This window comes from Taeniopygia guttata, chromosome 2 (genome assembly GCF_048771995.1).
Source record: "Taeniopygia guttata chromosome 2, bTaeGut7.mat, whole genome shotgun sequence".
Lineage (NCBI taxonomy): Eukaryota > Metazoa > Chordata > Aves > Passeriformes > Estrildidae > Taeniopygia > Taeniopygia guttata.
In genome coordinates this window covers 150,089,375-150,104,731 of record NC_133026.1, presented here as the reverse complement: position 1 = coordinate 150,104,731, position 15,357 = coordinate 150,089,375, and the positions used below count along the sequence as shown (strand labels likewise).

Genomic DNA, 15,357 nt, shown 5'->3' with positions numbered 1-15,357 from the left:
GTCAAGAGGTGGTGTGGGAGCAGAAGGAGGGAGCCCAGAAAGAGTGGAAAGGTCATGGGCGACTGGAAAAACCCGACGAGTCCAGAGCTGGTCTCCAGGGAGCAACAAACATTGTCACCTGGAAACCCTGGATGGTTCTGGAGGAGAGAAGAACAAAACAAAAGCATCAAACCCCCACTCCTGCCTGGACTGTTGGAGCCTCTGAGAGACACCTCCAGGAATAAATAGTGGGATCAGGGGTGGAACAAGAGGATCTTTAAGGCCCCTTTCAGCCCAAACCTTTCTATGATTCCGTGATTAAAGGAATGATGCTGCTTCCTGCTTAAAGCATTTTGTACAAGGGAGATAATTCTGAATGGCTCTGGACAACCCAAAAAATCTTTCCTTGCCTCCTCTCCCACTTCCCAGAGATATTTAGCTCCCATTCCACGGCAGTGAGAAAGGATGGAGGGTGCCAGCAAGCAAGGTGTCACCCCAGCCATGCCCTGTCTCACTCCAGGTTTTGTGGCTCAACCCAAAAAGGGACTCCCGTGTTTGGATCAGCTCAATTACTCCCCAAAGTAGCAATGCAGACAGGAGGAGGCCTCGGAAAAAAAAAGATTTGATGAGGAGGAGAGGTAAAAAAAACCCCATCGCTATCTGCAGCCTCATAATAGGTCTTTACGCAGAAACACACCCAGCACTGATCACATCTTGGGTGCTGGCACTGCCCAAACCTCAAATTATTGCAATCAAATGAAGTCAGGGACGAGGCAGGGCTGGTATAAAACCTTCCTGAGGCTCATCTTCCCACACTGCTCCAGCTCCAAAGGCACGAGGACCGACCATGAAGGCTTTTCTGGTGGCCCTGCTGGCTGCAGTCCTGTGTGCCCAGCAAGGTAAGGAGGCTGGGAGAGCCAGAGGAGAGGATAAACAAGGAGATAAATGAGGGACAAAAGGGTTTGGCAGCTTTTGTTGCAGCTGCTGAGGTCTTAGCGGGGTATTTTTGGTGTCAACCATGGTGAGAAATGTTTTGTGTGGTTGAATGCTCGCTCCTGGGTGGGTTCTCTGTCACCTAGAGGAGATGAATTCTGGTTTCTCACACCCTCAGATACCCAGCTCCAACCACACACAGCTGAAGACACACCCTGAAAAATGCTGACAAGGACTCAAGCAGGGCTCAGAGTTTTTGCCTTTGGTTTGATTTTTGTCCCTGAATGAAACTTGAGGAGCTGTTGTGGACGAAAAGCGTTGCTGGTCTTGGCACTACATCTCCTGCCAGCATTTCACTTTATTCCCCACAACTCCAATTAGGTAATGAGGCTGCTGGCAGGTATTGGAAAGCCTCAGAGCTCTTTGCTGCTAAATTGGAAGAGCTGTTAAGTGCATGGAGTGTGTTTGGAATGGGATGCACAACGCTCTGCTTTTTCTTGTCCTCTTTAAAAGGAGGCGCAGCCGTACCTGGATAATTGCGGGGGAATATCCAGTTGGGAAATCTTGGCTCTGGGCACGGATTTGCCAGCCCGAGGAGCACAATTTGCACCGTTAAGGTTGTTTCTGGCTGCATTTGCAAAACTCCAGCTAATGGAGGGTGGAGGGCAGACGCAGGAAAGGCTTTAGAGCAGCTCTAATGGCTCGAGCAGTTATTGTTTCCTGGCTGGAAGGGATTTTCCTTGGATCACTTAGGGAGCATCAGCGCTTTCAGCTGCTCTCAGACACGTGCTGAGGACTCAGCTCCATCTGCAGCAGGAAGTGGTTTGGGAAATTTGGCAGAAAATCAGATCAGGGAGAGCTCCGGGGTCTGTAAATTGCAATAATCCCCACCAGGTCTGGGTTTTGCTTTGCCTGCAGAGGGACAGGAGCTCCCAGCTTGGGCTGGGAAACCTCCAGAGGAGAGGTGGGAGGCTGAAAATTCCCAAGTGATGGAGAAATAGTGAGAGATGAAGAGGAGAACTTAAATCCAGTTTGCAACAAGGCTGATTTTACCTCCTGCTACAGAGAGCCCCTGAGCTTGCAACACCTGGCACTGGAAAAGAGCAGAGAAATCAGCAAATGATAAAATAATTTGGATTGGAAAGGACCTTAAAGATCATCCAGTTCCACCTCCTGGAACTAGGAGTTCCACACCTTCCACTGTCCCAGGTTGCTTCAAACCCTGTCCAACTTTCCTTGAAGCATCTGGGAAGGTTTCAGAGCAAGCCAGTCCTGTGCTGAGACACCCAGAGCTCCCCAGATCACAGAGGGGAGGCCTTTTTTCCTCCTCCTTTGGGATAGTTAGACACCAAAAGGGCTTTCACTTGTCTTTTAAAACTGCCTCTGGAATCATTTAACCAAGTGTCATGGGCAGACTCAACCTCAGACGAGAGCTTGAATTGAGAATAAACTTTGAAGGGCCACTGGGAGGGGTTTCCTTGCTAAAAACAAGTTAAGTTTGATTGGAAAGGGTGTTCTGAAAAAAAAAAAAAAAAAAAAAAGCGCCTTCCTGGGCTGAGAAAATCAGGAAAAAGCAGAGCCAGGGAAATCTCAGCCTCATAGAGACCCTTTGCTGGTTTGTAATTTTTGTTCACCTTCAATCAAGAGCTCTTCACTGCTGGTGACAATGGAGCAGGATTTCCTCGGAGCAGCCCAGCTGCCTCTGTCACCTCTGCCCCAAAATGAGGAGCATTCCTTGGAATTTCGGACAGGAGGGAAACAATTTCCACCAATTGTGAATACACCTCTGGGGAATGAGAAGGCACATCTGTGTTCTAGTGGCCAGCCTGGAAGTTTGTCTCAATTTACTTCAGTTGTGCCCAATAATATCCCACTTTTTTTCTGGCTCTGGGATAGACCTGGCTCAGCACTGAGGGAAAAGCATCATGGAGAACACCCTGTTCCAGGTGCTGATAGGAATAATCCATCCATTGTCCAGGGCAGCCTCTCCCAGGGAACTCCCTTTACTGTGGTGCTTCAATTTGTCTCCCAGAGGTGTCACTAGGCATTAATTAATTCATGTCTGGGCAGGGTTTTGCAGATGTTGCATGAAAATATTTAAAACTGACCTCTAGAATTGGGCTGGTTCCTCCTCTCCTTGCCAGGACTTTGCTTTTGAAGGTTGGTTTTCGACAAGGCCAACGTGGGGAGAAAAAAAAAAAAATCACCTGAAAATGCTGCTCAGGCTGAAAAATGTAAATTTAACCCCTTAAAATCTCCAGTTCAGAAATAAAACTTGGTTTGCTCTTTCCATTTGTTTTCTAAGTTCCATTAATCAACCCCAAACTTATTTCACTTGCTGGGAAAAACTTGTTGACACCAGATTTTTCTCCTTGTATTTTCCAAGGCTTTTGGCACTTTCTTTTTTCCCAGGAGGGAATTTTCCCAGGAGGGAATTTTCCCAGGAGGGAATTACTAGGAATCACTAATCTGTGTTGTGGGTGCTTTTTTTCCAGCTTCCTCCCTGTTTTGCTACATCTGTGACAACGAACATTCCAACTGGAACTGCATGAAAACCTACAAGTGCGAGGACCATGAGAAATTCTGCACGACCACGTACAGCACTACCGGAGTTGGTGAGTCCCAGAAAATGGGATTTTTTTTTTTTTTTTTCTTCTAGAGACGTTGGTGGGCTACTTTTTAAAAGGGGATTGATGGAAATCAGTAGTTTTGTTGGAAAGAAAAGATGATTTTGAGGTTGAAGTGTCTCAATGTGATGAGTGTGAATCCCTCAGTGGTGCTTTGGGGTAGAAGGGACCTTCAAGATCATCTTGTTTCAGGGACACCTCCCACTAGACCAGGTTGCTCCAACCTGGCTTTTGATACTTCCAGGGATGGGGCAGCCGCAGATTCTCTGGAAAACCTGTGCCAGGGCCTCAGCACCGTGTGGAAGGGCGGGCTGGAACACCCAAATTTCAGGAGCAGCCTCTGTTGTTTGAGCTGAGACGTTTTGGAATGGAGAATAGGAAAGGGTTGGGTGCCACTAACATGGTTTTTATAAAATGCATTGGAATTGGAATGCATTGAAAAAATGCATTGGGAACGCTTTGGGATGGCTGTCCTACAGGAACCACAGAATCATGTAGGTTGGGGAAGACCTCCAAGGTCTCGAGGCCAATCTTTGGCCACCACCTGGGCAACCACATCAGAGATTTTGGCCGGTGTGGATTTCATCAAGGACTTCCCAGTGTCCCACATTTGATCCAGGACTCGTGGATTCACACCCAGCCCTGTCAAACCCCCCTGAGAGCTTTTATTGCTGTGTGGAAAATTAAGGAAATTGCAAATCCCTCTCCTCTGGTCAGTTCTTCCAACAGAATCCTAAATCCCAGCTCTCCTTTCTCACCCCTTCTCCGCCCAGGCAAGGACATGGCACACCGCATCACCAAGAAATGCTCTGCGGACTGTCCCGAGACCAACGTGAATTTCGGGCTGGCCGCTTATTCCACCAAGTGCTGCAGCACCTCCCTGTGCAACTTCAGCGGCGCCAACAGCATCCGGATCAACTACGCCGTGGTCCTGCTGGGAATCGTGGGAAGTTTGATCTGTGTGCTCAGGGTGGGATTGTGAGCAGGGCTGGAAGAAGATTGTGACCACCCAAGAAGCCACAAGGTATTCCCCAAGTGAGAAACCTCAGCCGAGTGTTTCCAGCAGCGACCCTGTTGTATTCCAAGACATTGCTTCAGATCCCAACATGACACCTATTTTCCCCCCTCCATCGTTTTGTACTAATTTTTCCCTGGAAAATCTCTTTTGATAGCACGTGTGTGATAATTGTCAGACAAAATAAAGATTTGTGTTATTCTAGAGTGTGTTTGTTGTATTGGCACCAGGACCAGCCTGAGAAATCAGCTCTGCTTCACATCGAATTCCTCTTTTTAGCACTTGGGAGCCTTGTCCAGGCTGCCTTTCCTAATTTTCTTCCATCCAGCAGCTCCAGACACTCCAGATGTCTCCCAGATCCCTCTGAGATAAGGAAAGGTCAGAGATGTTTGTGTTTTTCCCATTGCAAACAACAGTGGGAATTGTCTTGTAGATGCTCACACAGAACCAGGAATTTGGTCCTGCAGGAATTTGCACTGGGAAGTTCTCCTGGGATCTCTGCAAGGTGGGTTGCTCCAGCTTTTAAAACACTTAAAGTTCCCACGCCAAGATGCTGGAGATGCCCAAGGTAAGGAAAACGCTGCTGGAATCTGTCCTCATGGAAAGGAGAGCCCTGTGCCTGCTTGGAGAAACTGCTGAGTGATTGCCCAGGATTTTCCTGTGGGAAATGGGCAGGAAGAGCCTGGAAGAGGTGATGGTGGCTGAGCTGATTGGGGAGGTCGCTGCTCCATCCCTTTCCAGGGTTTCTGCTGCATTTCCAGGAGATCCCCTTCAGCTCTTGGAGGAGCAGAACTACAGCTAAAATAGGCAAATAAAATAATCTTGGAGCTGGAGAGTGTGGAAAAGTGCAGCACTGGATTTTGGGAGGGTCTTTGTAGCAGTGCCTGGAAAAAAGGCCTCCAGCCCTGTTTTATTTGAGGGGAATCTGGTGCTGGATTTGAGGAGAATTTTGGTCCAGATTTGAGAGGAATTCTGCACTGGATTTGAGGGGAATCTGGTGCTGGATTTGAGGGGAATTTTGTGCTGGATTTGAGGAGAATTTTGGTCCAGATTTGAGAGGAATCCTGCGCTGGACTTGAGGGGAATCCTGTGCTGGATTTGAGGGGAATCCTGTGCTGGATTTGAGGGGAATCTGGTGCTGGATTTGAGGGCAATCCTGTGCAGGATTTGAGGAGAATCCTACTCCACCAGTACTGCAAATTCCATGTGTTTCTGTGCAACAGTGAAGTGCTGGGTGAAGGTTGTAAAAATGGGATTAGGTTTAGTCATCTTATAAAGATTTAATTTCTGGTCAGGAAGGGTGTTCTGGAATTTATTTCAGTGGGATAACTGAAGTGGAATTGTTGTAGAATTTCTGAGGGGACTATTTCCCCAGAAACTTGGGGCTTTGCATTTTTTTTTAAATCACTTTTCCCATCACTTTATGTTAATCACAATCTGCGATTTCTGAGATGCTTCTCAAAGCTTTTGGCCAACTTGAAGTTCCACATTTAGTAACAACATCTGAATTTCACAGCTACTTTTGCATTTCAGCACTTGTTTGACAAAAACTGCATTTTTCCCCCCAAAATAAACAATTGTTTGCCCTTCTCATGTGACGATTTCAACCAGGTTTAGAACAAGATAAGCAAAACATTCTCCTCCTTTCCTTCTCCACTCCACTGTGCCAAGGGAAATAAATTTTTCCACCTCACCTTCCACCTTCACCTCCAGTTAAATCCCCTGTTGCTCTCTACAAAACCGTCCTGAATTTCATGAATTCTCAACTCTTGTAAACTGGGATTTTAACTTCTCCTTTGCCTCAGTTTTTCTTGTGTCCTTCCTGCCCTCATGGGCTCCTTTCATTCTGTCACCTGGCCCTGAGAGGGACAAAATATCAGAGGGCCATATGGACCAGCTGGAAGATTTCAGGAGCATCTCGGGGAAAATCTGTCAGGAATCCTGCAATGAAGCCTTGAAGAAATCCATTCTGTCCTTCTCCAAATCTCAGCAGCTTGCAGGAGACAAGAGATATTTTAGGGTTTGGCATGGATGAGATTTTGAGGGAAGGAAAAAAATAAAAGCAGTGCCTGAGCTGCTATTTCTGAACCTGTCAGGGGGATGCTGCTGGAGATAAATCCCAATGTGGGCTGGCTCTGGAATGGAACAGCATCTCCTCAGGACTGGAGCACTCTGGATAAGCCCAAAGAAACATGGATTTACCACTAAAAACCCATTAAATCTATTCTGGTTTGGGAAAAATAAAATATTTCGCAATATTTTGTGCTGGCATGGAGGGAGCTTTGTTTTCCTCCTGCTGGGTGCCTTCAGGAGGCCGACGGAGCCAAACCTCACCCTTCCTTGGAGCTTTTCTGGCTAATTGCCACCTCTGCTCCAAATTAGTTCCATGCTCTGCCTATTGGGAAAGCCAAAATTCCCTTACTCATGCAAGGTTCCAGAGGGACAATGTTTATAAGTCCAGCTTGGAGGCGCTGGAAAAACTGACATCACTTCAGAAACAGGCGTGTTTTCCCGGGGAGAGGAGGGCTGGAGGTAGGACACGTCGGAAACCTAAAATATTACATGGGAGTTGGGAATCTGAGTGAGTTGGAGAGAAGGAGAAAGGGGATAAAGCAGACGGAAAGCAGCAAGGGAACTGGCAGAGGATTTGGGGCAGCACCGAGGGTCACGTGAGAGGATCCATCTTGACTTTTCCTGGGATTTTGCCTCTGTTCTGCGACTTAAAGGCAGAAAGGCAACAGTGGGAGGGAAAAACAACAACAATCCCCAAGAAGGTGGGAAAGGTTCTGATTTTATTCATGGAGATTGGATGAAACATGATTTAAAGGGGGGGGGGGGGGAAACCAAGGAGGAATAAAGAGCACAATCTGGGAAGCCAATGGAATAATCCTGTTTGGCATTTCACAAATATTCTTTTTCTGAAGACTTAACGAGTTGAGATCATTGACCAGCCAACCCCTCCTTCTTCATTCTTTAATTGGTTTGTATTTTTCTCCCTGACATTTTTTTAAAATGAATTTGTGAAAAAATTCCCAGCTTGTTCCATGCCATGGGAGTGGGTGTTATTTCTATTTTTCCAACTTAAATGGCCATTTTCCTTTGCTCTGTGGAAATTGTTTTTTAATAACATTTTCTCCTCATAAAAAATAAAAAATATCTTAGAAAAATTTCTGATTTTGAACTTAAAAAGGAGACAGAAAATGATGCCTGGTCCCCTATGAAAAACAGTGGAAGGATTCTGCTCTTCTGATCTCACTGTCTTGACAATCCTGGGAGACACTTGGGAGAAGTCTCCATCCCAAATTCAATTTTAAATTTAAATTCCCTCCATTTCCATATGTGCAAGGACACAATGTTGGATGATGCAGCCAGCTCTGAGACCTGGAAAAGAAAACCTTACCCTTTTGCAGGGAAAATTGCTTTGTTTTTATGTTTTGCTTTTCCCCCACTTCTCCAGAATTAGAAACAATTGCAGAGTTCACGTCAGCTGGAGCAGTTGCGTTGTGAAACAACCAGGAAAAGGAGAACTTGTGAGGAAAAACACCCCCCCCCTTATTATTTTAAAAAGCCCCACCCTTCTCCATACAAGCCCGGACACGCTGCTCCCAATTATCCATACTCTGACACAGCAGGCTCTGGTTATTATCTTGGATCAAAGCAAGCACTGCAGAGGTATAAAACCTGCCCTGCTCGAGTCCTGCTTGTTTTAGAGGCTCCCAGACCTCTAAAGGATGAAGCTTTTCCTCCTGGTCGTGCTCGGCGTCGCCCTGTGCACGGAAAGTGGTGAGTCCCGAAAGGATTGGGGAGCCATCCCAAAACTGGGGCATGGATTTGGGTATTCCAGGATTTTGCAGTGTGGATGGTGAAGCTGAAGGGTCAGGAAGGAGTTATTCCAGGGGGTTTAATCCCACCTGAAGTTGGAGGGGTGATGAGGAGTGGGGGGGTGATTCCCACCTCAGATGATTCCTGCAAAATCAGGCCAGCCCCTGGGATGTCTCAGTGGCAGCTCCATGGGAATACGGATATCCATGAGGGATATCCAGGGCAATATGTACAGTCAATCTCTGGATTTGACACTAAAGCCTGATCTATTTACTTTTTTTTTTTTTTTGATTGGTTGCACCTCAAACCATCATTTCCTAAATTGGCAGAGGTGGTTGAGCCACAAGAAGGTGCAATTCTGGCTCCCAGCTCTTCCCTGTTGCTTCCAGGTGCAACTTTGGTGATCACAGAATCCCTGAGGTTGGAAAAGACCTCTAAGATAGTGGAGTCTGATCTGTTAGGAAAAATTCCACCATGGAAGGGGTGGTTGAGCATCCAGGCTGCCCAGGGAAGCGGTGGGATCACATCCATGGGAGTATTCAGAAAATCCGTGGGTGTGGTGCTCAGAGCCAGGGTTTAGTGCTGAACCTGGACTCGATGATCCCGGAGGTCTTTCCCAGCCTTAATGATTCCATGATTCCCAGCTGATCCCAGGTTTGGGATGGAGATGCAGAGTCCCATTCTCATTCTGATAATTGTCTGGGGGATTTTTTCTGGGAAAGCACTGGGAAGCTGCACCTCAATTTTCCTGGCTGGACTCTGACCACACCTGGTGCTCTGGGTTAGGCAGGGAATGGGAGGTGCAGCCTGGAATATCCCTCAGTTTTAGGGGAATGGCTGATTTCCTCAGCTCAGGGGGCTTTTGCCTCTTTGCAAACTGAATTTTTCCCTTCAGGATTTGACTTGCAAATTCCTGGCCATTCTGGTCCTGGACTAACAGATCTTTTTGGCTCCCACTTAGTTTGAGGAGGGAAATATTCCAATTGATGGATTTCACAGGCTTGAAACTTGGAATTGTGCTCAAGCTGAGGACGTTAAGGCAAATAAAAGGATCTTTTCCTGCAGCTTTATTCCCGTTTTTTTTAAAGATCAAGGAATGAGACAGCAAATTCCTTGAGGAATGTTTCTCTTCAGTTAGAGCAGACGTCTTGGTGAGTGTGGAGACATCCAAAGGCAGCCTGGATTAACTCAAGGTTTGCATCTGGAAGAAATAAAATTCCCTTCCCCCTCTTAGCCCTCACTGCAACTGAGACCTTAAGAAATTAAATAAAATTAAAGTGTTTTTCTGTAGCTTGCCCAAAATTGCCCTCTCTGACTTCAGGGTGTGCCAGTTTAGGAGCCAATCCCAGAGTTTTGGATTAATTGGTGAGTCAGAAATCTCTGGAGCCCAGAGAGAGGTTAAAAAATGGATCCTTGGGTGGTGCTTTCCCCTTCTCCTGCCAAGGAAGCTCCCAGGGCGACTGGAGTCTGAAATAGAAGCTTTGGGAGGTTGGGACGGAACAGGATTTGGGCATGGAACCAGCTCCACTGTTTCCTGCACTGTTTCAGGAAGTTTTTCTGGGAATGGGCTTGGATTAAAGTTGCTGCATTTATTAAGGATTAAAGTGAAGTCTGTGTCTGGAAAATCCAGTTTGGGGACTGAGTGCTTCTGTGAGGAAAGGGTGGTTCCCAGTGGGGTGAAGGTGAAATATCCCATATTATCCCATACTATCCCATATTCCATTCCATATAATAGAATTTTGCATGAGAAAAGAGAATGAAACCCAGCACCTTGGACAGGGACTATCTAAAGGAAGGTCCCAGACTTGGAAAAAAAAAAAAAATTTGGGCCTGAAAGGTCAGGACAATATTGAAGGAAAGAGCCAGGCAGGAGAAACGGAGCTTGTGGAGATGGGAATGACCGGCATAGGAAGCAAATTGAAAAAGTCTGGATATGAAGTTAAAGAGAGTCGGGTGCCAAGTCTGAGGCTGTTGGAATGACCATGGGAATGGTGGGAAGTGGGATCTGAGTTGTCTGGTGGCCTCTGCTCGGTGCCAGTCAGTGAGGGACAGCAGAGGAAGAGCAGGGAACGTGAGGGCGGCGGACCACGAGAGGAAAGGACACGGGAAAGAAGGGGACGTTGGCTGGAGTGGGAGAAGAAGGCAGAGTTCCCACATGGGCAGAGGAAGAATAGAGAGCTAAAAGCAAAACAATGATCCTGCAGTCATGGACTGAGGTGGGGCCAGATCTGGGCTAGCAGGAGCCAGTTTGGGCCAGAAGGACTTGTCCAAGGTCAAACAAGGGCAGTGGCGAGGTTGGGACATCGATGACAAAAGCATGAAGAAACCTGGGCAAGGGTGAGGAGTGAGGTGTTGGAACTCAAAATGTTCCCTCAGACATTTTTGGAGGTTCCAGACCCTGGTCAGAAGCATTTGAGACCCTGGCAGGCAGCTGGAAACAGCTGTGATTTTGAGTTTGATCCATGGAATGATTTAACAACTTTGAAGGTGAAACAAACAGTCACAAAGGTTTAGATATTATAGTAGAAGTAGTTACAAAGTAGAGGGGAGAATTTTTTTGTATTGTACAGGGGGGTTTTAGCACCTGTACAGGGGGGTTTTTACTTTGTACATAGGAGTCAGAAGTTTTATGATAGAAGAATGTAGGCCAGTCCTGTTCCTCCTTTCTTCTTCCTTACCTCCATGTTCTTAATGATGTTAGCACTTATAGATTAGTTTAGAATAGAAAAGCACCATTTAATATAAGTAGTAAGTATTAGAAAAAAACTGTAAACATATATCACATAATATATCATATAAAAGATAGCAACAGCCCTGGGCGGGGAGAGAGAGAAAAAGGAAACACCAGAGAGAGAGGGTGTCAAGAGTGTGTGTGCCTCTGCCTAAGCTGCTAACCAAACCACAGTAGCCAGAAAAGACAATCTTTTAAATAGCTTACAATAAAAAAATAAAACCAAACAACAAAAAGCTGCAGAATTTTTCTTTAAAAGCACGAGTTAGAAGAAAGACTTTGCCACCACACGGAAGCCCTAAACCAAACCGGGGTTCCCACAGCGAGGAAGATGAAGAGCAAGGAAAGCAAAGCTAAAGCACAAAGCTGCTGCAAGAATTAGCTGGGCATTAACTCCCAGTAGCCAGGGATATTCCTGAAATGAGGATGATTTTAATCCCTGGAGGGTGACATTGCAGCCAGATAAACAGATGAGGAGGAAATTCCCCTTGTCATGCAAAGAATCCTTCCCCAAGGATCTCTTTGCTCTCAATGATGCTTCAGCCTCGAGTGCCAGCTGTTCTCATTCACTGATTGCAGCAAAGCACTTTGCAGATGCAGAGTGTTCCAGATGTGCACATTTTGTGGAGCGAGGAAGTTGCTCCCCCGTGGATGGCTGGAAAAAGGAAAAAGGAATCCGCTGCAGCCAAGGCAGGGATTTGTTAGCCCGGACTGCCACAGATCCAAGATTTTCCTCCTGGCACAGGAGAGCTCTGAAAATCAACCCAAATCGTAGAAAGGTTTGGGTTGGAAAGGATCTTAAAAACCATCTCATTTTAGTGTTTGGTATTCGGAGCAAGTCCTGGACAGTTACTGCCTTTGAATGCTTGTCTTTTTTGTCTTTTTTTTTTTAAATTTTTTTTTTTTTTTTTTTTTGCACAACACATGTCCACACCTCATTTAAGACACAGTTTAGACAGTGACAGAAATCCTAACTCAAATTTTTTCTGGGGTTTTTTTGGACCCAAGTAGTGAAAGAACCATTCTGATGCTCTGATGCCCACATAGAATAAATCATAGATACCTGGAATGGTTTTGGTTGGAAGGGACCTCAAAGATCATCTAGTTCTAGCTCCCTGCCACGGGCAGGGACGCCCCAGGTTGCTCCAAGCCTCATCCAGCCTGAACTTGAACACTTCCAGGGATGGACCAGCCACAGACTCACTGGTCCAGTGTCTCCAGTAGCCAGAAACCGAGGCTTGGAGGGGCCAGGTTGGAAAGAAAACCCAAGAGCTTCACACTACAAGTGGTAGGAGACTGGGATGCTCTTCCCATAAACACAGTGGAAATGCCAGATGTTTTAATGGATTCAAGGAAGAGTCAACCAAACATCCTGAGGGTTCCTAAATGAGCAAACCACAGCTGTGGCAGCAATTTGAGCTTAGTCTGGCTCCTGGAGAGTCCTTGGGAACAAGTTTAGCCCATGCAGGAATTTTTTGCCTGTGGCCACTGGGTTTGACCGATCCTCCATCCATCCACCCCCAGTTTTGTGCTCCTAAGGATATTCCCAGAGGCGCCTGAAGGATGTTTTTGTGCTTCTTTTGCAGCTTTCTCCCTGACCTGCTTCTCCTGCAAAGATGCAACTTCCAACATCCAGTGTCTCGGCACCACCAAATGCTCGGAGAACGAGAAGTATTGTCTGACAAGCTATACCACCTCAGGATATGGTGAGTGGAGATTTCCCAAGGCCCTGAGGACAAGGTGGGGCTCTGGTGGGGCTCACAGCTCATCCTTCTCCCACCAGGAGGTACAATGGAGGAATTAATGAGGATTTTAGCATGCAGATAACAAATCCTAGGAAGGTGGGAACTTGGCCTGGGTCTGTTGCAACATATCATAAAAATACTTGTGATTAAACTCAATTAAAATTAAATACTGCTGGTTGAACACTCTCAGGACAGGGAGATGCTGGAATAAAAATAATTATTTTTATAATCCCTGCACAAACTCCTTGTCTCAACTCCAAGCTGAAGTTTATGCCCATAAGGTGGTGGAAATGGAAAGTGCCGGGTGCTGTGGAAGGAGCAATCCCAAGGCACGGTGCCAAAGTCTTGCAGTCTCACACTGTACAAATAAGTCCCAAATATTTGCCCTCAGCTGGCCCTGAAACCAGCAAAGGATTTGTAAGGCCTGGAGACGGTGTCCATAGGTCACACATACACAAACAATGATGGAATGTGATGAAACGCAAGGGAAAACCCAACGGCATCAAGTGCAGAATAACAAATTCCCCGTGGGATTGCACAGCCAGGCTACGAAACCTAAAAAAAAATAATAAAAAAAAAAAGACTGAGATGAAAACCTGAACTTTTCCTGCTGTTTTCTCTCCCTCCCACTCCAGGCAACAACCAGAACCAGCGAATCACCAAGAAATGTTCTGCATTTTGCCCAACAATTGACCTGAACATCGGCATAGCTGGAGTCGCCACCAGCTGCTGTGAGACCTCCCTGTGCAACATCAGTGGGGCCAGCAGCGTGAAAACCAGTTCCACCATCCTCACCCTGGGGGTCCTGGCCAGTCTCGCCTGCATCCTCAGGATGGGTTTTTGAGGGGTTTTTGGGGAAAATGAGCTGCTTGGCTTTGCATGGCATGGTTCAAGCTGCGGTCCATCAGGTGGCAATGCTGCCCTGTGCCTCCTACCTGGAAGGTCGCCTCCCATCAGGAGGTAGTTTTTGCTCTTTCCACGCTCTGATGACAACACAAAATGATGTTTGGGAGAGAAAAGGGTAAAATGGAGCACTGCACGTGCAGAAGGGCCCCATGTGGCCACCATCTCTCCTACTCCTGGCATTTATAACTCCGTGCATTTTTTGCCTTTGATTTTATCCCCGCCATTCTCTCGTGCCAATTTTTTTTTCCTATTTTCCACCCTGTATGATTTTGCTCTGAGAAAGCCTTTAATATTCCAGTTGTTAAACAGAAACTGGGCACAATAAAGTGTTATTTTATTCAATTGTGTGGCTGTGTGGAGTGGCACACTGGGCGTAGCTGCTGGATGTATCCATGTTATGGGATAAAAGTGGAGGCGTTCGCCTGCAAGTTGAACGGGAATAATGCTGAAATATATTAAAATTACTTTGCATTCACTTCAGGAAGCCTCCCCCCAGATTTTATTCTTTTCTGCACTGGCAGAAATGGTGTTTTTGTGACTCCATTTTGGAATAAACGGAATTCTATTTAAATTCCTTTCAGTTCCTCTCCTGGGTCAGCTGCATGGAAGGAAATGGCTCTTGAGCTCTCTAGGAAACAGAGGGGACAAGGCAGGGAAGGGATCTGGAGCATTTTCTTTAAACTGGTTTAAGATCTCCCAGTGGAAATTCCTTAAGAAACATTAGGATTATTTAGGAAAGGGAGAAAAGTATCTTGCACTGCACTATAAGGAAAATCGTAGGAAAAGACAGATGGTTTCTGGAAAGAAACCTGGAATTTTTCAGACTCATCTGTGAAAAAATATTAACACTGCAAATAAACCTTATATGTTTGCTCATCAAGTTAAAATTGAAGGGACTCATTACCCTGCTCTGACCTTCCTTGTGGATATGAGGAATGAGGGGTTTGCTCCCCCCAACCTTTCCAAGGAGGCTGAACTGCTTTCCCCTGGGAGTAAGCTCTCCACAAGGATCATCCAGAGGAAGATCTCCCAGGGAAACCAACTGGGTGCAGCTCACCCAACTGGTTTTCTCTCCCTAGGCTCCTTGCACAGCTCCATTTGACAGGCATTTTCTGGGATTAGAGGAACAACAACACTCAGGAACAGCCACATCTTTGTTCTTTACAACAGCTTTGCAGAGGAAACGTGGGCTCGTGGCTCCAGCTCATCCCGATCTGCTCTTACCCCTTCCCGTGCACCTTCCTCTCATCCACATCCAGCTCTGCATTCCCTGGTTGTTTGCTCTCCCAGATTTCCTCATTGGCTTCTTCCTCCAGTCTTACTCTGGGTTTTTCCATCCAAACTCTATTTCCTTGCCTCAAGACATTGTTCTCATCCTGGTGTAAATGCAAGGTTTGCCAAGGATACTTTGATTTTGGCCATGAGCCTCCCCATTCTCACCATGGATTTTACTGCCTTTCCCAGCTGAGCTGGCTCCATCCATCTGCACGATTTATTCTCCTCATCCTGCGTCCCTTCCTGGCAAATTTGGGGATATTCAAGTGACACAGATCCAAAAACCTCCAAACAAGCCAATTCTGTGATCTTGGCAGGCCATAT

General features: G+C 46.4%; 2 protein-coding genes across 4 annotated transcripts; both read left to right on the top strand.

The window, feature by feature from the left end:
* Window positions 1–718: 718 nt before the first annotated feature.
* LOC100224284 (lymphocyte antigen 6E) lies at window positions 719–4,758 on the top strand. The gene is made up of 3 exons (XM_030266797.4): window positions 719–878; window positions 3,408–3,527; window positions 4,313–4,758. The coding sequence occupies exons 1-3, from the start codon at window positions 827–829 to the stop codon at window positions 4,519–4,521; spliced, it is 381 nt and encodes a 126-aa protein (XP_030122657.2). The 5' UTR covers window positions 719–826; the 3' UTR covers window positions 4,522–4,758.
* Window positions 4,759–7,052: 2,294 nt separating this feature from the next.
* On the top strand, window positions 7,053–14,100 carry LOC100190135 (stem cell antigen 2-like). Of its 3 annotated transcripts, none has more exons than XM_012572134.5 (4): window positions 7,053–7,086; window positions 8,012–8,337; window positions 12,694–12,813; window positions 13,488–14,100. In XM_012572134.5, exons 2-4 carry the CDS (start codon window positions 8,286–8,288, stop codon window positions 13,694–13,696), a joined length of 381 nt encoding a protein of 126 aa, XP_012427588.5. In that variant the 5' UTR covers window positions 7,053–7,086; window positions 8,012–8,285; the 3' UTR covers window positions 13,697–14,100.
* The last annotated feature ends 1,257 nt before the right edge of the window (window positions 14,101–15,357 follow it).

Coding starts and splice junctions, on each gene's coding strand:
- LOC100224284 (XM_030266797.4), top strand. CDS start 827: ATGAAGGCTTTTCTGGTGGCCCTGCTGGCTGCAGTCCTGTGTGCCCAG. Junction 879..3,407: donor AGTCCTGTGTGCCCAGCAAG/GTAAGGAGGCTG, acceptor CTTTTTTTCCAG/CTTCCTCCCTGTTTTGCTAC. Junction 3,528..4,312: donor GTACAGCACTACCGGAGTTG/GTGAGTCCCAGA, acceptor TTCTCCGCCCAG/GCAAGGACATGGCACACCGC.
- LOC100190135 (XM_012572134.5), top strand. CDS start 8,286: ATGAAGCTTTTCCTCCTGGTCGTGCTCGGCGTCGCCCTGTGCACGGAA. Junction 8,338..12,693: donor CGCCCTGTGCACGGAAAGTG/GTGAGTCCCGAA, acceptor CTTCTTTTGCAG/CTTTCTCCCTGACCTGCTTC. Junction 12,814..13,487: donor CTATACCACCTCAGGATATG/GTGAGTGGAGAT, acceptor CTCCCACTCCAG/GCAACAACCAGAACCAGCGA.